We start from the raw sequence: 23675 nt of genomic DNA, 5'->3' as shown, positions 1-23675 counted from the left end.
ACTACTTTGGCCAGTGCTTGGACTTGTGGTGTAGGACCGCTCTTGAACCGCTAGTAGCCGAGGTGGTGCCGGGTGTGACGTACTCACACGTGGGACTCGAGCCAGAGCTCAGAGGAGTAGATGAGCCGGGCCCACGGGTGGGGAGGGTATGAGTAAAACCGGTCGGGGTGCCCAACACACGGCCATTTCTGCCCGCATCGAACATTCTCCTAGCGGGCGGGGGCCCAGTTGGGGGCTGCTACGGGGGGTGGGCTTGTCCCTTCCTCCCCCCTACCCCTTTTCTTTAGCAAAAAAAAAAAAAAAAAAAAAAAAAAAAAAGCAGACAACAAGTTGTAGGGTACGGAAGCATGAAAACGTGGAAAAAGGCAGGTATTGGTAATGCTGTGCATTGGTTTTGCATCAAATTCCAAGAGCATTAGCAATGGTTTATATCAGATTTGCTTTTGTGCAGTAGATCCTCAGGGTATGACCAGCCTGCTATATAGCGAGTCCTCATGAATCTAATGGTAATCCATGTAAAGCCTAGTTCATAAAAGTGCAATGTTATTTTAACATGCTCACGCTGAGATCCAGCAGTTCCATCTACATGTCTCGATCTCCGCCAGCCCGCCGCTGTCGATGTCATAAGCGGAGTCACGCACCACCGTGTGGGCGGACCTGTGGACGCGCGCGGCGGGGAACGGAGAAGGAAATAGGGAGCTCAGCGGATGGGGGACTCGATCATGGGAAACATGAAGTGCTAGGGGCCGAGGTCGAGGGCCTTCTTTGACCTAGGAATCGGAGAGCTCCGGAAGGGCAGGCATGGCCGGGGTGCGAGTGGCAGGAGGGCGCGGAGGCAGGGGAGGTCCTCGGCGATGCCTCCCCGTATGATAATCTTTTCTTGGAAGATTGGAGGTGATTGAGATGGAGATGGGGCGGCGGTTTGATTGGATTCGAGGAGGAGAGTTGGCGGGTTTCGGAAACTTAGGATTTAATCGGGTTTCTTTAGCTGTCGGGCGCGCGATGGTGGTAGGTGAGGAGGCGGCGGTTGCCGGGGGAATAACAGGGTTTCTTTTTATTTATTTTTTTATTTATTTTTTTGCGCTAAACGAAAGGGGAAGGGGGAGTAAGGGACAAAAACTCACCCCCGCGTAGCAGCCCCCATCTGCCAGAAAAATGTTCGATGCGGGCAGAAATGACCGTTGTTGGGCATCCCGGCCGGTTTTACTCATACCCTCCTCACATGGGCTTGGCTCGGTTATCCTTCTGGGCTCCGGCGAACTCTTGTGTGTACGTCACACCTGGCACCGAGACTACCAGCAGACCAATAAGCTCTTCCAAACTTCGTGTCCAAGCAAAAGGCGTCCGGTCTCCATAATTTAATTGATGCCCATGCGTTTAAACTCGAAATCATTTGATTGAAGTAAGGTACAGTTTAACTAAGCTACCATCTCACTTAGCTTATTGTTTTATTCGGATGGCATCTTAGATGGTTTTATGGGTCCTCGCACCGTTGCCCCATCCGTTCGCCTAAGTGCACGTGGCGGCGAACGTTTGGTTGACAGGATTGGTGGACCACCCGCGGGAGGCCCCCGGCGTCCCGGAAAAAAAAACCATCCCGAACTCGCCACAGATTGGGGGAAATCCGGATGGCTGGTCTTGGACTCTGCGCCGGTCCCTTCTCCTCGAGGTAGCAACTTCGTCGTTGGATTTTATTTTATGGTTCTTTGTCTTTCTCCCCTCGTTTCCTTTTTCTCATTTCTTGAACTTTCGGGGAAAGATTCAAACTCCTTTCACTTTTGATATATCGTCAAGAATAGATTTGGTAAGCATTCAAATTACTTGGTTCTTTGTTGGTGAATACTGGATTCTAGGTTTCTTTTCTGTTTTCCGAAAAATCCTGGCCTGAAACTTGATATTGGACATTCCGAATATTTAATTCCACAACTTACTTAGGATCATAATGTGCCATTTCGATAGTAGGTGTCTGAAAACTCTAATTGCCTAATGATTTTTGAATTAGGGCTTCTTAGCAACTTCTTCGGAAAAAAATGGCGTTGGTTGATGGTTTATTGGGAAAAATTAAGCCTTGTTTTCTTATTGGTTAGAGAGATTTATTCTTTGGGTCCATTTCAGATACTTTGGATATCTAGTAAGTTATCCACAGAGATAAGAGGAGAGTGTGTGTGTGCGCGCGCTTGAAATTTTGGGTGGTTCTTTGAAGCTCCAATAAGCGGGTTTTTATGTTTCATAATTGAAATGCATATATTCTGTACCAGAGTATCTTGGGCAGCTTTGCATCAAAGGAGAAATGCAGTGGTTAGAGCTGAAGTGGGATTTGTGAATGGTGAGGAAGCGAAGAGGCTAGTTGTTGAGGAAGGATACACTATTTTGATGTTCGAACAGAACACAATATGACAGGGCGCACATAAAGTCATGTTACCATGTTCCTCTTTTTGTGGCAGAACAAGGACAATGACTTGGGTATGCAATCTTCTCTGCCTAACCTGTGAGCTCTGATAAAAAAAAATTATACTTCCAAAATTGTCTTTCCATTGGATGGTTATGTTGTGATTCAGGTTTGCGCTTAGGGACAATTCTGAAGCGGATGGTCCACAACAATGTTCTCGGGTCTGCTCTTCGGACTGCCATTTACCAAACTAAACCCTGACTTGTTTAAATCAGTAAAGAGAAGTTCTCTGCTGACAGTAAATGGTTGCTTGTGTGCCAGGGGAGACTGAGGTTAGCCGAATCATTTCATTCTATTTTGATTTTTGAAAAATTCTAAATGTACAGATTCTCTTATTTTCCTCGAATTCTTTTGGGCCTGCATCAATGTACTACCCCTTCATATGCCATTTACTGGCTGTCAAGCTTCCTTTGCAATGTCACTTTCAGAACCGATCATGTTGGTCATCAGCTTTGTGTCATTGATATTTTCAGGGCTTCTATTATATCAGAAAGCTAAGATTCAGTTGTTTGTGAAATGTTTGATTTATACTGCCTATATTTTTGTAATTCTTATGAATGGATATCGATGCCTGACCAATATGTTGGCTTTTCTCAATGCTTGTTGGCATATTGATTTAATAATAGGGTCCTATCTGTATATTTTCACTCAAAGTGCTGCATACTCTCAGTTTATATTTATATTACGGTTACTTTGTTTATTTGTATTTCTCATCCTGTGGGTTTTGGTTTAATGGGTTGTAGGAGGATTTTCTTATATTGATTTTGTAGAGTCTGGAGATATAGAAGCTACATATTTGATTTTAGCCAGTCATTATTTTGTAATTTTTCGGCTTTATATATTAATAAGTGCAACTATGTAGCAAGTTCTATTTTTCTGCTGTTTCCTTATGTAAGAGTTGCATGCGTTTCTATGGATCACAAATTTGTGAAAAAGTTGTTCTTGATTAGGGATGGACCTCGAGCGCACACACACACATGATGTTCTTAAATAGAGTATTATTCTGATTGAAGGATGGTCAATAGATCATTATGCTCAAAGAATTATCCTGATGAATCTAAGTATACATGTTGCACAATCGGGGGAATTCTGGGAATTGATATCTATCATCATTGTATCCTTGCAGTGCCAGGTTGGCTGTGTTGTACTATAAATGATTTTATTTTATTTTTTGGTTCATAGCCAGTAGAATGTTGTGAACAAAGTCGCATATTATTAATTTGGTACATTTATAGAACGGTCATATAGGCATCAGGATGGCAATCTTTTCTATGACATATATTCTTTTTGAAACTGTACCATAAAACTGAAAATTGTTTTAGTTGTACCAGCTTTTGATTAAGCAATGAATCTGATGCATATAAGGCTTAGGTTTGTTTAAACCAAACATTTTCTTGAATCTGTTAACGTGGTTGCTTGTCTGATGCTGAAGGTCTACTGGAGCTGCTCGAAAGCTAGAGGAAGAAGGCTTCCAGAATTTATCATGTATTACATCAGGTCTTCAGTCGGTAAAACCAGGTTCTAGTCTATCCCTGTTATAAATCATTTTTCCACCTTCCTGTCCGTATGTAGAATTAGAGATTTAATGTAATTTGGTGGGTCTCTGCAAATTATCCATATATACAGGGGACTTTTGATTCAGTGGGTTCCACTGAACTGCAAGATGCTGGGGAAGGCTGGCCTGTGACTGTTCAAGGAAAGATATCTGCTGTTCTTGGTACAGTGCTAATATGTAAGTTGTTTCAGCTTATTGCGATGATACTATTTTGTGCATACTTTGCATGTAAATGGATTTTTGATATTTTCTTTTATATACCATATAAAGATTTGAGTTTTTTCTGCTCTGCGTCTTTATCATATTGAAAGAAATGCACTATATTCCTCATGCTGTGTTATGGAGATATATTAGAATTATCTTATTTCTTGACATTCATATGCAGGTGCCTTTCTTTCATTACATTCTTCCCTGAACAAGCTGAAAAGCTACTTCAAATGGGCCCCCAAGTTAGCTTCACAATTTTGCTGCGATCTGATATCAAGTTGAGTTGTATGGATGTTAGTGATGTAGAATATACTTGGAAATGCAATGTTCTTTTCAGGTAAAAAACATATTATCTACTAGAGGAAAACAAATCTCTATAAATAGAGGATTTTTGTCCCTAGACTGTGTGCTTGTATCAGGATGAGCAATGCTATCAGAAACTCAAATGGCGATTGGGACTGTATTCTGTTCCACAGTGCCTAACCATGTGAGATGGGGTTTTGCCTACAGGCCTGATGGAAGCTACTACCATTTTCTGTATTGCAGGTAGCTGCTAAGTCCAGGCACATGAATCATTTCTCTCATATATACATGTGTTTGGGATTGTAGTTTTAACTTTTAGCAAAGAATTAAAAGAAAAAAAAATAAGGCACTTGGTAGATTTAGCGTAATCAAGCATTGGGGAATCCTTGCCATGTTGGCCAGTATACATTGTGTACACGTTCATCTAAAATATTATCATGAAATTCTATCATAACATCCTACATGTTTGTGACACTACTTCAGAGAGCATCTATCGTTCAATTGTTGGTGTTTTTCCCCTTGCATGCAGGGCGAAACACTATATGGATCTTCAGAGACATAACGAAGTGCGGATATAGGAATCAGATATTTGCCTAGTCAGAGCTTTATTCTGAAATATATGCTCCATTGTGAAAGATGTTGTACATTATCTATACTTATATTGGCTCAATGTTCATACTTTTTGCCGTTCAAGTTGTCTGCTGTCTTCCCTGTAATGCCTACAAAAATTTGAATTATATCTGTAACTTTCATTTCTGCAATTGTTTATCAAATGCAGACTTCATTTTTGTTTTGGCGTCACCTATGGTTTTATCCAATATAGTTGAAATGTTTGGCGAGCCTGAGGAAGTAGAGAAGGGTGGCAATCCGGTATGGACACCGAGGACATAAGGTGATGTAAAATGCCAAGAATCTTGGAAAGAAAAGAAAAGAAAAGAAAAGAAAAGAAAAAACAGGCTCTTTTCTTTACCACTTCGACCCTCCTTTCCATCATTGAAATCCAGGAGGGACAATGCACATGAAAGCAAGTTTTGACTGCCAGAGGTGTCCACATGATTGTTAGATGTATGCCCTAGAAGCCAATCTGGCAGACACATTATTTATTCTGGGACATAAATTTGTACTTGACTTTATTATTATTGAATAATAAATGAGCATCTTTTCATTCATATTGTTTATGTGTCTATGAATCGTCCAAGAAATTAATAAGATGATGATACATATTCTCAAGAGTTGGAATTTGAGCCATGTATCATTGGTGATTAATTTCTAAATGCTCATGATCAATGGATCATCACGAGGACGGTGATCGATCCGATCAGTGCACAGATCACTTTCTTCTGGATGGACGAGACTCGAGTCCACAGTGTAGGACACTGAAGTGATAGTGCAGGTGCTTGTTAGAGAACAAGGGTACTGAGCTTGACCAAGACAAGAAGTCACTTGGATGTCTATCCACTCGTCAGTGACTTGCTTGATGTTGCAGTAGTATGACTGGTCCTTTGACCTGCAGTGCTTCGGCTACTCACAGTTGAGGTTATTGTAGTTTGACTACACGTATACATGGTCTCTAGCCATATGGGTCCTTGTAGTGTAGATTGGCTGCAGTAAGTTCACTGTAGGAGTAGGGGTATGCACTTACATGGAATCTATCGACCTTGATAGAAGAGGAGTGATCCTATGTGATTTGTTAGACTGAGTTCTAAGACCTTTGCCAGGGCAGAAATATAAAGTGGAGAAAGAGTTTTTCACTATCAAACTCAAGTCAAATAAATCTAGACATATGACAGACGACGGGGGTTTGACGAGTTATCCATGACCTCCGGTCTGTAGGGATCCACGATAGAAGGACTGTATCATACGATAACTGCACCTAGAGGTTCATTATTCTATTCTGCTGGGTGGCCACTACATACTGCTATGTGTCACTGGTGGATGGTGAGACTCACAGGGATCATCTTGATGGTCGATAAACCCTGATGAGTTGAGTTGAAATTGTTTCAACCCATTGAAAGAAGTTTTCAATGATATTGTGATAGAGATCACAATATATCTCACTACCAATCAGAATGGAACCTATGGGGTCACACACATTAGAGGTAATGACCGATCCGATGGTTGAATGTGATTAGGAATCACAAATAATCAATTAGATTGATAAATGAAAACCCGCTAAGAGTTAGTGGCTAGAAAAAGGAATAATTGCAATCGGATTGCAATTTAATTTAATTAATTGGATTTAATTAATTGGACTTGATCATGAGTCCTACTTGGAGTGGGAATCATGGAGTCCTAATTGGATTAGGATTTCAAATTAAATTAGAATCCTATTTGGAATAGGATTTCTAAAGTCCAAATTGTCTTAGGGCTGAAAATTGAACAAGTCCTGATTAGATTAGGATTTTCTTAAGTCCTAATTAATTTTAAATTTTAATCTAATTAATCTCATGACTCCTAATTGGATTAGGATTGAAGAGTTCAATAGAGTCATGGTTCAATTAAGTCCTAATTAGATTAGGATTGGGAGGAAATTGAAATAGGTCCATACAAGTCCTATTTTGACTAGGATTGGACTCATGCACTAGACCCAAATTAAATCACCCATTAATTTGATTAAGTGGCAGATTTAAATGGATAAGAAGGAGGGGAATATGCCCCTCCCTTTGAGCCATGCGTGGGAGAAAAAGGAGGGGCGCATGCCCCTCCTAGGTGGCATGAAATAGAGATAAGGATGAGCTCCTAAAAAATAGGAGCTCATCTTTATCCCTTTGCAATTAAAAAGGGAGCATGGAATTTCGGCCAAAATGAATGTTTTTCTCCTCATTCCAGCCGTGAGCACCCTCCTCCATCTTCCTCCTTTGAGCCACAATCAAGAGAAGAAAAAGAAAAGCTTGGGACGCCCTCTTCCTTCTTCATCTTGGTTCCAAAAAAGGAAGAAAAAGAGAAAGGCTGCGGGTCTTGTTTTCTTCTTCCTAAATCCATCCTTCTTCTTCTTCCTCTCAAGCCAATCAAAGGTTGATTCAAAGGAGAAGACTTCAGCCATCCATAGCCATCTCTGCAAGGGAGCTAGCACCCCGGTGAGATCCAAAGGCTTCGATCGAGTCAGTACTTCGTGTGGATACCTGTAGAGGCCGGACGCGTGTGCGGCTTCCACTGAGCCTTGATCAAATACCACGTAAATCAGATTTGCAGAGACCATCTACCCGCACAAGGTGAAGATCTGATCTTCTTAATGATTTTAAAATGGTTTAAAATAATTTAATTCTAATCTATCTACAAACGAATGGTTTTAAAATACGTTCATGCGATGAACGGATCCCGCATATGTTTTTCCGCTGCAATCTGAAAATTATTTCGAAATTTTCATGACATATGAGGGATGCTAACAATGATTTGTACAGTTGATCTGATTGAAAGATCTAGATAAAAAGGGGTATAATAATTGAAGTTCATTGCGATTCATTCAAATGAAGGTTTGTCCCTTCCTCCATTAAGTGCACCAAGGGTACATTTGGTTGCACAGGAAACTGTGTGTGGAACTCATTTTTCCTGGCAAAAAATCTACTTTTTCATTTGTATGTTTCATTGAACAATAACGAATTTTGAAAGCTTATCTAGATCTTCGAAAAAACTTTCCCTTTCCATGAAAAACAACCAGACACATCCAATGTGAAGGAGTGCCTCAAAAGCTTGGTTCTAGTGGACCGAGTACTGGATGTATAACTTGCAAATCCGTAGATTGGACCTTGCCATGTATCCAATTCCTTTTGGTTACAATTCCTACTGTAACTATCACCTTTTGCACCGTGGATTCTATGGTTTATTCATATGCAATGCCAGGAAAATTCCCTGGGGTGATAGTTTTAATACTGTAATTTCTGTCAGATTCAGAAAATCAAGATGGTGTCACTGGACCCCAAACAAGATGATAATGCCAGAAAAAAAACCCAAAGCAAAAATCTATTTCCACTTGCGGCTGTGCCCTAGTTGCTTGATTTGCCAAGAACATTTCCTGGGATCTACATATATGAGAAGGCTTGAGTTCTAATTAGTTAATTCTCAGAGTTGACGTGTTTCAAAAATTGTCAAAGTTGACATGCATATCACATGTAAATACAGAAAAGATAAGATCTGTAACCAAAATCAGTGACATCAAACTAAGAGTTATTTTGATTATAACTCAAGTACTCAACTCTTTTCAAAATATTTTTGCAATAAGAAAACCTTTGTCGCTATACAAAACATACAGCCTTTTCAGGGGCCCCAAGTGCTTGACTAGCATAGCTAAGCTCTGTTGACCCGAATCTTCTGCCCTTCCAAAACCTGAACGCAATAAAAGTATTAAAATACACCTAAGCTAGTGATACATGATGCTTGTGTTGGCACAGATTCAAGTCATTTCTAAATTTACGGCAAATATGAGGTGCAAGTGAAATGAACCAGCGAGCACACGTTGGAAGAACAAACATGCTATCAGAGATTCACAGAAGAACAAGCTGGATCTGAGCTTGCAAGGCTCCTATTTGAAAGGACTGGTGAGTGGAATCACAACCTGGCTGACAGAGTTCACTAGGTCACATTAGATTCACCTTACAATTGGTTGGCCAAGAAATGCTTTAACAAGTTTACCGATCAGGGTACAGTACAGCAAACAAGAATGCTCCATGAACACAGACAAAGGTCATGTATCTCTCCTTAAGGAGGAGAAAGGTTCATAGTATTGAAGACGAATAATATGGATTACTAAGTTCTGACAACAGTGATTAGAGGAAGTTTGTCAAGGGAGGGAACCAACCTATCAAATGGTGAAAGGTATGGAAGGCAGACACAGCCTTTTACCTCAACTGGACTATACTCACCAGGCTCTAGATGTAGTCAGCATTGTAGGATCAAATGATCAGGTAATGGATTTCTCTTCTTGTTTATTAGCAAAATAAGCAAGCAGTTGCATTGTATGTTATTTTAGCATGCGAAACAAAATGCTAATGAATTCTAGGGTTAGCAAAGAGATATGCAAAAATAAAAAGCAGTTTATTTGTTTGTACTCTTAGAAAAAGGCAGCATGCTTACAGCATTATTGAATGACGAAATAGCAGCCTCTACATCCTCATCAGACGAAAATGTAACAAAGCCGAAGCCACTAGCTTTTGAAGTTCCAGGCACTCTAGATACTTTTGCACTAAGAACCTTTCCCTTCTCAGAGAAGAATTTATTAAGTACCTCAGAGGTCACTGTCTTTGCAAGATTACCAACATAAACCTTGTGTGGGCTGTCAATAAATTTCGATTCTTCGGCCTGGAGAGGGGACAAATCCACAGTTGGCAGTGGTTTCTCTGTTATATTTACTTTGATTTTTCGACCTCCAATTTCCTGTTGACACATAACGATTATTGGTATGATCAATGACATGTATATTCATAAGCGCATGATTCCTGAATATAAGTCTCGAACTTCTTGCCATATGCCCACAACCAAGATATATATATGTATTGGATTTTTAATCAGAAATACATGAAGTGCAACTTACGGCGTCATTAAGTTTCTCGATAGCAGCATTGGCATCTTCCACTGTGCTCATAGTAACAAATGCAAAGCGCCGACTCCTACCAGAGTATTTATCATACATAACCTGTAAATACACAAAACATATACATATCACAAATGAATGCAGTGCATATTGCTGGAAATTATCTTCATGAGCTTTCATGGAGCAAGTTGCCCACTCTTTCTGTCATTAATTATCAGCCGAATTTAAGCAGAATGGTGCAAGAATCGCCATGCACTTGCATAAATCTTGCAGACAACAACATAAGCTTCCACAGAGCACTACACACACATAGATTATAAAATTTTAAAGCAATAAAAAAAACACGGTGCAATTTCATGCAAGTCCTAGTAGAACCTACCTACAAGGGTAACTAAATACCATGGTGACTAACAAGCCTGTGGTCAGGAAGACAGTCCTACTTGATAGATGAATTTGCAACAAAGCTTGGTAGCAAATTATACTCATGATCGTAACAGTTTCTACTTTTAGAAGGATATTATGCCTGCAAGGCTGCAAGATTTCTAGGTGATGACCCTTGTTTTCTGTAATTATGACATATTCCAATTTCTAGCCAAAGAGTACATTTTCTATCAACACAAGTCTTTTCAACTCCTTCCTTCTCCTTATGTCTTTTCCTCCTCTTTTTGACCTTCCTTGATCATGATTAAACCATCTTAATCAAGATGGCAAGTGCTAAGATCAAAACAAAGAACAACATGAGAAGGGTAGTAATGGATAAGAGTCATTTTAAATAGAAATTTTAAAAAGATGAATTTGTCAACAATAAATTTTAAAAACATTCAATTACAGGAAGTCAAGCTTTTTTTTATTTTGATTTTCCATTGGTAGTAAAAAAATATAATCAACATAAGTAGAACCATGAATAGGAAAATGGCTGAAGACAAGATCAAACATAAATATGTTTCTACAAAATATGTTAACAAACCAACCATTGATTCTTCCTGACATGGAAATTTTATGTAGTTGACGACTTCAATATGAACAAAGTGCCAAAATATATAATAGAAGAGTCAAATTTAGTGCTACCGAGTTTGAGTTTTTGATAAACCATGAAAATATTATATCAACTTTCTTATTTGAGAACCCGGCGAAAGGATCTTTTGAAACACTGATAAACATTTAGCAGTGAGAGTGGAAGCCTCTCTCCGTTCTCTCGTTGATCATAAGTTTGCGCTCATGAAGAAGACATTTGCATTCTTCTCCAACATATTGTTCTTCAATCCTCGGTATAAATTTAATCTGCCGAGCAATGGTCTTCGTTGTAGAAATGCATACCTTTATTGTTAAATTCTAGACAAAGGGCAACTCCTTTCTTAATTTCAATTACTCAAGTAACCCTTATCTCTCTTTTCCTAGGCCCTCTTCATCAATTCAAGCTTCCAAGATTCAATTTTGGACATAAAAACAAAGAAACGCAGAAGAAGAAAAGAGATAATACCTCAGCCTTCTCTACAGAGCCATGTTCTCCAAAGATTTTGGTCAGCTCTTCGTTGTCCACAGTCCTCGGGATGTTCCCCACGTAGAGCCTCCGCGCCACCTCCGGCTCTTGGGCCGTGGCGGTCGCTTCCGATGCTACGGCCGAGATCCATAGAGTTTTCCTTCTAGGGTTAGAGAAGGAGATGGAGGAACCGAATGCTCGAGAGCTCCGAGGAGAAGCCCCAATGGCGAGCCAAGCCGGTGACTTGGAGATTTTCATGGAGTCCATAGGGTTCTGGTAGAGAATGGGAGTTAAAAGCGACGAGATGGCCGCCATTTCTTCAATGGAGGAGAGAGGGATTAAGGTTTGGAGAGAAGGATTAAGGTTTGGAGAGAAGGAAAACGTTATCCTACAAGCGGTCGGAATGAAGAAAGGAGTGCGGGGTTTTGTTTTAAAAGTTCCCCCCCCGGTGAGGTTTTCCCTTTAGCCCCAGTGATGTCAGCCTGCGACAACGGACCGGACCGGCCCAGCGGATGGGCCGGAATTGAACCGATGTCTCCACGTCCGGTTTGTGAGAATAACTACTTTCTTGCTTTTTTTCCTTATATATATTATTCAGATGGTTGGATATGGCAAATAAACATGATATATCACAAAATATAATTGACTTAGTATGAATTCAAAATTGACAATCCATTAAATAAATTAATATCAGACAGAAGATTGAATAAAAATCTTGTAAGTTTCTAAATAGTAAATATTTAAAAATAATGTGACAATATAATCAAGTATGATAGTACCTACAATATTGTAAGGATACTTTTTATATTTTGAACGGCAAAATCAAATTAATTATTAAATTATAATCTAAACAGTAATTATAATTTAGAAAAAATGTTGATAGTGTTTTTTCAGGCTACACCCCTAAAGAATAGATAATAGTGGTGCACATCTATTACGCATATAATTTATAAAATTTTTAAAAAATAAGATAAAGCCACAAAAATATTATAAGAAAATAGATATTAATAGGAGAGATATAAGCATTCTTATAATGTGATTTGCTAGGTTTTTGTGTGTTCTAGCACCGGTTCAACAGTAGAAAAAACTTCGACCGGTTGTGTGCTGTGGTTCGTTGGTACTGGAGCACGCGGAGCTTGGCGGTATTCGTACCACCCCGCCCGCCCCCCTTTTAGTTTCCCTCCACAGAAGCAAAGCCCTAACCGACCGCTACAGCTCTAATGGCGGAGGCTCTCCACCCATCCCTCCCAATCTCCGCGGACGAAGCTCCTACTTCGATCAACGCGGGCCAGTGGGTTCGCGCCTGAAATCATCTCCTCACTTCGAATTCCTTCTCCGAGCGATCTCCGTCGAAGTCTCCATGGAAGCCAACGGCAGCAGCGAGAGCCTGGAGGTGCCGAAGAAGGCGAAGAGAGGCAAATCTAAGACACCTCAGAAGGCAAAAGAGAGTCTTCTGACGCAGAGTAAGATCTCTCCCCTACCCTGGGAATCGCTTGCTCATCTCTCTTATCTTCGATCTCTTGTTGACTTTTTAAGGTTTTGGGTGTGTTTCATCGCAGAATCCCCCGCGGAATTCTTCGCCGAGAATAAAAACATTGCTGGATTCGACAATGTAAGCTACTTCCATTGCAGTTATTTACTGATTTCAACTGCGAACTATATAATCTCACCAAAAAGAAAACTAAAAATTATATAAAATTATTTCCTTATGCGTGTCTTGGAACTCAGAGAATAGAAATTTATAATGAAACCTTTTTCTTTGTAAATGCAGCCTGGGAAATCATTATATACGACAGTGAGAGAGCTTGTTGAAAATTCTCTTGATTCGGCAGAGTCAATCTCTGAGCTCCCCGACATTGAAATAACAATGTAATATATTAAATATAGATGTACCAGTATTTCTCAGGCCCAGCAGTAGGTAGCTTATCTGCCTTTTATCATACATTCGTTTGCCTTTGGTGTGACAGAGAAGAGATTAATAAGAGCAAGTTCAATACGATGATTGGCCTTGCTGATCGTGAGCGTGTTGATGAAGAATTGTATGATGATTTTGAGTCTGCCAAGGCACGGGAGGTGTGTCAAATTTACTGTATACTTAGTTAAGAATTACAGGAAGTGTGGAAAGTGTGTTTTCTTGCTATGGTATTTCTTAGCCTGCTCATGAACAATTGATTTAGAGTTTGTTATTATTGATCTTTATTTTTTTTGTTTTTTTTTTTTTTTTTTGCACTTTATGTCCTTGTAGAAACGACTTGCCAAAGAAGCCCGCTTTCAGGAGATTCAAGCTAAGAATGCTGCCCTTGGGAAGAAGGTGAAAGAGCCTTCAGTTGTGAGGGGACTAAAAGGAAGAGGTGAAGCATCATTCTTCAGAGTAACCTGCAAGGTGCTTTTTGCAACTCCACTAGATTTATATGATGGAAGAAATGGTGCATGTTTACTTCTATTTTCAATTTATAATTCTCAAGCATAATTTAGTTTGGTTTTGATATATTCATTCTGTTAATTTTTCTGGCTGTGTTAACAAGTTGAAAGATCATAGTTAGAAATGCTTTGATGATTTTTTCTTAATGTAGGACAATGGAAGAGGAATGCCGCATGATGACATCCCAAACATGTTTGGACGAGGTCTGATGTCATCCATTTGTCGCTGACTCTAGAATTATCTTAGACATTGATATGAGTCTTTTGTAAATTATGTGTACAAACATGAAGAATTTAGAGCTAGTTGTTGACTTAGTTACTGCTGATGGTCTCTTATTTGGGTCTCATGCAGTTCTATCTGGTACAAAATATGGGTTAAAACAAACTCGTGGGAAATTTGGACTTGGTGCCAAGATGGTAAATCTTTTGTATCTCACCACTGTTGATTTTGTTTTTCCTTTATTTTCCCAAACTAATCTGATGTTCAGCTTCAGCATGGAGAAAAACATAGGAGTTATATCTGACCATAGTCTGCTGTGCCGGTTCCGGGCACCGGACCAGTTGCCTGGCGACATGGGTCGGTACGGGCCCACGTCGTGTCATATCGGATCTATATCGACATAGTAGAGGAGATGGGGGAGAGGGTGAATGGGAGAGAGGAAGAGAGAGAGAGAGAGAGAGAGAGAGAGAGAGAAGGGAAAGAGAGGGAGGGAGAGAAAAGGAGGGTGGCGGAGGCCAGCTCTCAGGCAGGAGGCGGAGGCTGTGGCCGGATTTTCTGTTTTGTTTGAAACAGGAGTCCGACCGCTTTTTAATTTTAACGAAACAAGGTCCGGCCGCTTTTTAATTTTGCGGTTTTTTAAATAAAACCGGGAAACGATTTAAAAAGCGGCCAACTTCACTTAAAAATCATGAAATTAAAAAGCGGTCGGACCTTTGTTTCGAACGAAACAAGAGACCTGGCCGCGGCCTCCACCTCCTGCCCGGGCGCCGGCCTCCGACGGCCCTCCGCCACCCTCCTTTTCTCTCTCCCTCTCCCTCTCCCTTCCTTCCCCACTCGCTCTCTCTTATCCTTTCTTTCCTTCTCCTTCCCTTCCGGCAACGGGTTTCATATTCATTGCGGGAAGCGTCCTGGTCCACTGCCGGGATGGCTCGGTATGACTGGAACTGTCTGGTTCGGGACGGTTCTGCCTACCCTGTATCTGACAATAGTTAATCATGAATGGAGATCTTCTTTTGGGGCATATTGTTATCCCTTTATGGATGGATATTTGAATTAGCCTAAATAAAATGAAGGCTGATCGGATGGAAGTGCATGTTATGTCTTTTATCTTAAACCATGACTCTTGCTCTAGTCCAGTTCTTCATGTGCTATAAAAGATCCATTATTACATTAAGTATTACAAAGTCCTTTTTAACTTATTGCCAATACAAGTGCCACTATATCAGCCAATTCAAACAATGAATTTTTTGAAGAAAAAAGTGCATAGCCTTGCAAGTTATTTTTATGCAACTATACCAAGTTGGGAACTGCTGTTCTCTTAATGTGTTGCAATTCACATCCAATCAAATTGTATACTATGTGCTTGAACATTTTCTTTCTATCTCTCTCATGTGTGCCGTTATATCTATAGCATAGCTGGAAGTCTTACCTATCTTGGAATAATGCAGGCATTAATTTGGTCCAAGATGAGCACTGGCCTTCCTATTGAGATTGCATCAGCAATGAGGGGGCAAAATTATACATCATTTTGTCGACTGGATATCGATATTCATCGGTAGGCACTAAAATTTGGGGAAAATGATTTCCTTGCTTCTTCTACAAGTTATTAGTTATACATAATCATCCATTTCAAAATTCTACAGCTCTGCTTGACCGACATTATATTGCCTTCTACTTAGGAACATTCCTCATGTCCACTTACATGAAAAAAGGGAAAAGAAGGATCGGTGGCATGGAGCAGAAATTCAAGTTATTATTGAGGGTAACTGGACTACCTATCGTGTGAGTGGTGCCTGCTTGGTCATATTAATTTAAGAGCTTTATACCTACCACATTGTAGACGGTTGTAATAGACAATGGATTAAAGCATTTTTTTCCTTAAAGGACTAAGTACATCTAGATCCTGGCAATATAGCTGGTAATGATGCATTCTTTTGTTTTGATTGTAGTCAAAGATACTTCACTATATGCGCCAAATGGCTGTGATTACCCCTTACGCCCAGTTTCTCTTTAGATTCATTTCAGACCTGGCAGAGTAAGTCCATTTCAAATGTTTATGTGGTTGAACTTGTTTTCTCATTAGCTCAACTAATTATGCTTAATTTGTTTGGTTGCACAGCAAAAATATGACCATAAGATTTGCACGGAGGACGGATGGGATGCCTCCAGTTCCTCTTGAAACAAAGCACCATCCTTCTGCTGTTGATCTACTACTCATCAAGCGTCTTATTGCAGAAACTTCAAAGCAAAATCTTCAGCAATTTCTGCAACATGAATTTGTGAATATAAGCAAATCATATGCTGAACGTCTAATTGGTCAGGATTTAATTATGAAGTTTATCTTTTATTCCACATTGCAAATTAATATTACCATTTTTTCTGAAAAACTTGCAACTGTTAGTTGAAGCTGTTGCAAAAAATTGTTGGAAACAATTTCTATAAAAAAAAGGATAACGTTGTGGACCCATTATTCATTCTGGAATTCATGTGGGAGTTCATCTTGTTTGTTGCATTTTATGAACGCAAATTGAGGGTATTGTCTTTATATTTGTGGTCATGAAAGTTATGGAATATTGTTTATGGTTATGGAATATATTTAAGGAAGACTGTTGCCTTGGATATATTTAATTCATTTTTTTCATGTGCCTTCTGCGCATTCAGTACATGATAGGAGGTACCGAGTCTCCAAAGGAAAAAAGGGCAAGAATTTTCTGAAGTTACGAGTTTCTGCAACATTGTAGCATCGTAGCATAAATCATTTGCCTGCATATCTTGATGAATCTGTGTCAGCTCATTTGAATAACAGTGTATGAAAAATCATGCTTGTGTTTTCGGATAGCATCTGTTACGACCTAGAATTTTAAATAATCTTCAGGATGACCAATATGATGCTGCTAATTAAAACTACCATTCGTTGTATATAACTTCTGTTAACTTGTTTTTCAGGGGAGATGGGCCCAGATTTTAGCCCTAAAATGCCTGTGAAAAGTCTCACATCTCAACAAATAGTCCGTATTCATCAGTTATTTCGTCAAGCAAAATTTGATGATCCTAGTGGAGATGTGGGTACCATATTTTTGGCTTTCATAATCTAATCACTAGTTTTATTCTATTCCCTTTCTTTTTCTATTTGGTGTTTTTAACTGATCGCTGTATGAACTTGCTACATCTACAGTGTCTTAGTCCTGCAGGGGAATACAATCTCCGTTTGGGAATTATTAAGGAGCTAAAACCAGACATGGTTGCCACTTATGCAAGCAGGTTGAAATTCTGATTAGTAGAGGAGCTGTATGTTACTTTCAATATCTTATATGCAATTGAGCATCCAGTCTTATAGTATATGCACAGTCAAAGTGTCTTTAAAATTGCATTATGCTTATTAAGTTATTATATATCTCTTCAAAATTGCAAGTTGTAACATTTTATTTTATTTAAGCTTAAATTGTTAGTTTAGATTGAATGTTGTGGGTGTAAAGTATGGGGTTTCCTGATGACTGCTTTTTTTCTCTTTTTCTATGATTGATCGTGTAAATTAGCCCTCAGGTTTTTGAAGGCCATCCATTCATAGTTGAAGCTGGAATTAGCCTGGGCGGTAAAGATGTTAAACAAGTAAGAATTTCTTTGTATATGAATGGAGCCATATGTAGGCTCTAATAGCCTATTATTTCTATATTTCTTTATCTGTCATAGCTTTACTTTAAGATGATCATTCAATGGGTAATTATGTTCTATTCAAATTGCTTATCTACTCTGTTCTTTTAGAGTTTGTTAACTTTAGTATGGAGCTTTGATAGAATGGCAATTAGCAATTCTTAGGAAGGCCACTACAAAAGTTTGTAGGTTTTTTTTCTGTATGGTGGATTGTAAGCCAGGCAGTGAAACAACCTGATGCATGCCCAGTCCCTCACCTGGGATACCCACACCTGAAATATTCCCCTCCCTGCTTGGCAGGTGGGCATGCATCCTTTACTAAACCAACCATGCTGGTATAGGTGTATGTCTTCCTTAAAAGGCTGTGGATTGTAACACAGGTGGCGAAACGCACAACCTGGTGCTTACCCATTCTCTGACCTGCTTTCTATACCCACACCTAAAATACTCCCCTCCCTGCTTGGCAGGTGGACATGCATCCTTTCCTACCAACAGACCCTGATGGCATATGTCTGTGTTTCTCACAGGCAATGGATTGTAACACGGGAAGTGAAACTTGCACCCTGGTGCATGCCTAGTCTCTCCCCTGCTTTCTATACCCCCACCTGAAATACTCCCCTCCCTGCTTTGCAGGTGGGTATGCATCCTTTTCTACACCCAACGGACCCCGCTGGATAGGTGTGTGTTCATCTATACATGTCACAACACGTGCATGGGCTTATTTTATACATTCATGCAAATTCAGAAGCTTTACTTTCAGACACTTCTATTAGTTGTGAGGCTATATGTGTAAATATTTGCTTTCTGCATGTAGTTTCATGTGTCCATAGATAGCATCTGTCAGTATGTGCATGAATGACTGACGTGCTGTTTCTTCAGTATTTTATTAGTCTCTGAATTAGTTTAGGACAAAGTTTGCAATCTTGGTACCGGATCCCATACCGATACCATGTTGGTTGAGTGTCGGTATGTCTGGTTCGGTTGTCAATATGACGTTGTCAATATGACGTACCTATACTTGGTATGCCCTCCAATGTCACGTACCTATTTATTAGCAGTATGGTACGGTTGCCTGATATGTGTGTGTTAGTATGGATTGGTACAACATACCATCTTTAGAAGAATATGCAGAATGCTTGTGAGGAATGTGACATCTCTATATTTTTCTTCCCTCCTGCATAAAATTATGTTGCAGGCATAATTTCTCAGTTGTAGAATAAGTTATAGAGTTAGTTATTTGTTCAGAATGTTGTAGCAGTTAAAATGCTTTAAAGTGCGTACGTAAGATGATGCTTGTTGTAGCATATTAAGTTCCTAAAGTACCAAGACATGCATGTATATTCTTGTTTTCTTACAGCACTTGAATATGTCATTCTGAAGCAGTCTCTGGGCAATACAGTTGCATTCCCTTGTACTGTCCCACCAAACATTTTTGACATTGTCTGTCACTGATTTATTTTATTGTTAATTGACAAAGATACTATATCATATTTGCCACAGGGCCTAAATATATTCCGTTTTGCAAACCGTATACCTCTTCTTTTTGAACAAGGTGCTGATGTCATCACAAGAACTGCTTTAAAAAGGATCAAGTGAGTTCACAATATTCTTATTTCCTTTAAAATCACATAATTCTACTTTTTTTCTTGTTACAATATAGATTTTTTTTAATATCAGTTGGAGCAGTTACAAGATGAATCAGATGCAAGATAAAATTGGTGTGTTCATAAGTATAGTGAGCACAAAAATACCCTTCAAAGGAACTGGGAAGGAATATATTGGAGATGATATCGCTGAAATTTCCTCTGCTGTCAAGGTATCGTAGATTCTCTGTGATGTGGTAGGTAGCGTCAGGTGGAATAATTTGAGCTGATCTGCATGACTTCATGCATTGTTTGCAGTCAGCTATTAAGCAGTGTTGTCTTCAACTAAAGTCTAAGATAGTGAAGAAACTTCAGGCCCGTGAACGGCAGGAGAGGAAGAGGAACTTATTCAGGTAACTTTACTGCTAAAGCTTGCGAAATTTTAACAATATAAACATCATTTAAAGATTATAATGAAGATTTTTTATTACACAGCTTCTGATACTAGTATATTTTTGATCAACTGGAGGAAAACTTGTTTTCCCTCGGCATTTGTCATCTGTCCCATTTGATAGTCTTTACAGATTAAAATGATACTGTTAACTTCCAAAACCAAGTTTGAAGTCTATTGTTTCGCTTTAGCAATACTCTAGGAAGCCAGATTTCTATAATACGTTCAATCTTACATATCTTCAGTTTATCTTGACTAAGAATTTAGCTTATTATTGATCTGAAGATGGTGAGAGTGATGTGGGAAACATGTTTAAGTGATGGGTTGGAGTGTCTCTTCCAAATTGTTTTTAGCTTCTTGTTTTTCTTTTTAAGTTGTATCATTTGAGAGTTTATGTTATCTCAGTTCATACATCACCTGCTGTTCTGCTTAGTTCTGTAAAGAGTAAGGACTTATGAATCCTCAAAGTCACTGGCTGATTTTTGGAACTGCAAAGCACAGTTGAGATGTATTGGGCGTCTGAAATTTTTGATGGAACTGCTGGTTCCCCTTGCTGTAATTATGAGCCTACCTGTTTTGTCAGGTCATTAAGCTTCTTGCTGTGATCTACTTTTGTTGCTGAAGTAACCTACATGATAATTCTGCATTTATACCAATGCCCAACTCTGTGGCCTGTTATAAAATATGCTCTCTTTTTAATTGGCTAGAAAGCCCCTGATAACGTCTGGTCACAGGTATGTTCCTGATGCTTCAAGGGCTGTCATGGAGGTTCTGGAAGAAATGGCACGAAATTATGAACCAAAGCGGCCGCGTTATGATGGAGAGGATGGAGAGCTCCTCAGAAAAGTAGCATCTCAGGATATAACAGAGATGACTTTTAGGGAAATCTTATCCCAACACGTTGAACAGGTCATTAGCCTAACTTATTTGTTGAGGTTTACTCTCTGATATGGTGATAAAAATGATATACTAATGGATCCAGTTTATAGTCCACAATGTCTATCCTAGTTTACATCCAATGTTATAGATGTTGCAACTCACTTTCCCAGACAATCTCATCTTGTTGGCATCTTTTCTCTTCTGTTCCTAAGGACAGTGTGATGAATCATATTGACTTGAGTTTTTTGGTCCACACAATCAGGTGGATTACGAGATGGCACTAGAGTATGCCACACAAAGTGGAGCAAGTGAGGAGCCTCGAGAAGCTGTCTATTTAAGCTCGCTTGAAGGCACACATGATTTCATTGACTTCCATAGTCCTGTCTTTGTTTTCAGACTCATTCCTTAGGCAATCATTTTTTTTTCATTTACATGCTGTTTCATTTTTTTCTGTAATTCATGCTAAACTCCAAAAATAAAATAAAATAAAATAAAATGTCAAACAATGTTTCCATTTCACTGTAAAAGAATCAGCTTGTGTTTTGGAAGAGATTCAGAGTTGCTGGAAGCTTTGACCACAGTATTCTGGATCAGACTCTCAAGCAAAGAGCGATGGCTGTAGTTGGTACTTGATGATTTGGGTTGCTGATTTTAAATTAGAGACGGCCACTTGATGTAATGACATACTGATTTAAGTGCACATAATCTTGGGACTAAGTTGTTTCAGTTACAAACATACAATTGTGTGGATCCAGAAGAAGAAAAGAAAAAGAAAAACGGGGGAAATGCACATTTTTGTTGCTCTGTTTCAGGTAAATGTGTCTTTGATTGTACATTCATAGCGTGCATTGCTTACCTGGCCCCATTGTATCCAGTATTGCATCAATCTTATGACCGGTACCCCTGGTACAAGCTTGGCAGTAGCTCTGGTTGAGTTGCTCATATGTCATGATACGAGGAAGATGAGTTCCATTTCAGCAATCACTGCTGCTCCGTGCACCATGTTTCAACTTGAAATTTCTCGAAATTTATGGTTGCAATCTGAGTAGTTAACCCGGTTATGTGTTGTTAAATCCACAATTTAAATCCAAAATCGTATCACAACGTTTTTAATCTGCAGCTGGCTATTAGGAAGCTGAAATTTAACATGTATTTTAATTCTTGCCTATGATTAACAAATGTAGTAACTACAGCCCTCATGCCAAGGATATTTTTTCATTGCGATCCACGGAAGAATTCAAGAAAAAAAAAGGGGGTAAAATTCGACGGACTTTTTTATGCTTGAGACGGTATTATTTTTTATTGATTGCCAGTTTTTCTAAGATTTCTCTCTTTGATTCCTTCCGTGGAAACGTTTGTGATAGGCAAGTATGGGTACGAATATAAGCGATATATAACAGAAGATCGAGAAATTTGAGTTCTTGGAGGAAAATATCAGCGGATCCTCGTTCAGTTTTCTTTTCCTTTTTTTCCTCTCTTTTTCTTTCTTTTGTTTTGTTTTCTTCTCCTACTCTTTGATTCGATCTCACGCGAGAACTGTTGTAGTTTAACCGATTCTTCGCTTTTCCTCATAGCATGTCGGCTGTTTCGTTTTGAGGTAATGAATGGGCTGAACTTTCCCCGTTTCCGTGTCGGATGGGCATTTGAGTTAACTTGGTTGATGTGCTGTATTTCTATTTAATCTGGTCTAGGTTTTTTTATTTAACTCGTAGATAGTTAAATTATGGAATTTTTCGAGGACATCATGCAAAAGATTAGAACATAAAACTCATAAAAATAAACTAGAAAAATTGAGGCGTACCTTGAGAACTCTGAGAAGCTATTGATAACCGTTGTAGCAGTATCCTGTGAAAGAAGAAAACACGAGCGCCTATCCTCCTTGATATCTGGCTTCTCAATGGGTACGTGCGGTAGGAACCTTTATGTCCTAGGATTTTACTACAGATAGTAATAACCTAATTAGTATAATGCTAATAGGTTCATTCATTACAATGTTCATTAACCAATTCAAACTTACACCGATACTTACTCCGCCACAGGACTAAGGTAATAGAGCTCAAAATAATCATATGATTATAAATTAATTCTAGTTTCCTTAAATATTCATTCAGACGACTACTTAGCTTGTATAACGTAATAAAATAAAAATCTTTTTGCAAATCTTGCTATGGATCTTATTGACTAATAATTTGAGCAAAACATGCAAGGAGCCGATTAGTCATGTGTGGAAATTTTTGATGGTTTCCTTCTGATCTTGCAGTACTTCTGATTGAAATTGATCTAATATTACAATGGTCAGATGCTTGCATACAAGGAACTACAGATGGATAGTTGCTGATAGATACTTGCATACAAGAAACTACAGATAGATGGTTACTGATAGATGCTCGGATACAAGGAACTACTGATATTTCCATTGTTTTATTGCCACAAGTGATTGCATCGTTCATGAACAACCCTTGTAAATAATAAGAATCTCAAAAAAGCCTTTTGGATTTATTTTCAAACAGTGGCTCCTAGTGCTGCCTATCAGCAGTAATGGTATGCTAAACCTGACGTAACACCACGCAACAAGATTTGTGAGATCGTCTCCGCTACAACACTATTTGTTTTGCTCATGGAGAGAGTCACCGTTGCCCATAGTTCTTAGTTACTTGAGCTCGACTCGAGTCAAAATTCAATTCAAAATCGATCGAATCTTAATATCCAAGCTCGAACTCAACTCGATTAAAAAAAATAATAATTGAGACCGACTCGAATATCAACTAAGTCATACTTGAACTCATGTTCGAGCTCGAATTCGAGCCTTAGTCATAATTTAAAATAAAATATAGCTAAAACAAAAAAACAAACTAATATTATATTTTAAAATATTAAATTAATAATATATATTATAAATAAAATATAATACTATTAATTTTATATATATATATATATATATATTAAATT

The 23675-nt window shown here is 38.9% G+C and overlaps 3 protein-coding genes across 3 annotated transcripts; 2 read left to right on the top strand and 1 right to left on the bottom strand.

Moving 5' to 3' along the window:
- The first annotated feature begins 2024 nt into the window (after positions 1–2024).
- LOC103702296 (rhodanese-like domain-containing protein 9, chloroplastic) lies at positions 2025–5315 on the top strand. The gene is given in 11 exon segments (XM_039127989.1): positions 2025–2372; positions 2374–2440; positions 2442–2463; positions 2571–2602; positions 2604–2667; positions 2670–2721; positions 3882–3967; positions 4077–4185; positions 4390–4548; positions 4631–4757; positions 5044–5315. Coding segments are annotated over 10 exon segments (789 nt in total). The 5' UTR covers positions 2025–2238; the 3' UTR covers positions 4695–4757; positions 5044–5315.
- A 3270-nt stretch (positions 5316–8585) lies between these two features.
- Positions 8586–11926, bottom strand: LOC103702297 (30S ribosomal protein 2, chloroplastic). Its single transcript, XM_008784661.3, has 4 exons — positions 11522–11926; positions 10042–10143; positions 9585–9884; positions 8586–8837 (listed from the first exon to the last, which is right to left on the bottom strand). Exons 1-4 carry the CDS (start codon positions 11834–11836, stop codon positions 8799–8801), a joined length of 756 nt encoding a protein of 251 aa, XP_008782883.1. The 5' UTR covers positions 11837–11926; the 3' UTR covers positions 8586–8798.
- A 786-nt stretch (positions 11927–12712) lies between these two features.
- On the top strand, positions 12713–21309 carry LOC103702298 (DNA topoisomerase 6 subunit B). The gene is made up of 19 exons (XM_008784662.4): positions 12713–12984; positions 13081–13133; positions 13293–13390; positions 13489–13594; positions 13767–13904; positions 14095–14146; positions 14295–14359; positions 15611–15717; positions 15842–15944; positions 16112–16197; positions 16282–16478; positions 17109–17224; positions 17338–17423; positions 17699–17771; positions 19314–19405; positions 19491–19629; positions 19715–19809; positions 20582–20756; positions 20989–21309. Exons 1-19 carry the CDS (start codon positions 12882–12884, stop codon positions 21133–21135), a joined length of 2031 nt encoding a protein of 676 aa, XP_008782884.2. The 5' UTR covers positions 12713–12881; the 3' UTR covers positions 21136–21309.
- The last annotated feature ends 2366 nt before the right edge of the window (positions 21310–23675 follow it).

This window comes from Phoenix dactylifera, chromosome 7 (genome assembly GCF_009389715.1).
Source record: "Phoenix dactylifera cultivar Barhee BC4 chromosome 7, palm_55x_up_171113_PBpolish2nd_filt_p, whole genome shotgun sequence".
In the NCBI taxonomy this organism is placed as follows: domain Eukaryota; kingdom Viridiplantae; phylum Streptophyta; class Magnoliopsida; order Arecales; family Arecaceae; genus Phoenix; species Phoenix dactylifera.
The sequence above is the reverse complement of the archived record's forward strand: the minus strand, read 5'-3'. Positions and strand labels throughout refer to the sequence as shown.

What these genes read in the sequence shown, in the direction of transcription:
- LOC103702297 (XM_008784661.3), bottom strand. Translation starts at nt 11,836, where the DNA reads ATGGCGGCCATCTCGTCGCTTTTAACTCCCATTCTCTACCAGAACCCT. An exon ending in TCGAGAAACTTAATGACGCC is followed by an intron (nt 9,885 to 10,041) that starts GTAAGTTGCACT and finishes ATGTGTCAACAG; the next exon opens with GAAATTGGAGGTCGAAAAAT. An exon ending in TTTCGTCATTCAATAATGCT is followed by an intron (nt 8,838 to 9,584) that starts GTAAGCATGCTG and finishes TATTGCGTTCAG; the next exon opens with GTTTTGGAAGGGCAGAAGAT.
- LOC103702298 (XM_008784662.4), top strand. Translation starts at nt 12,882, where the DNA reads ATGGAAGCCAACGGCAGCAGCGAGAGCCTGGAGGTGCCGAAGAAGGCG. An exon ending in AGTCTGCCAAGGCACGGGAG is followed by an intron (nt 13,595 to 13,766) that starts GTGTGTCAAATT and finishes ATGTCCTTGTAG; the next exon opens with AAACGACTTGCCAAAGAAGC. An exon ending in AGGAAGAGGAACTTATTCAG is followed by an intron (nt 19,810 to 20,581) that starts GTAACTTTACTG and finishes GTCTGGTCACAG; the next exon opens with GTATGTTCCTGATGCTTCAA.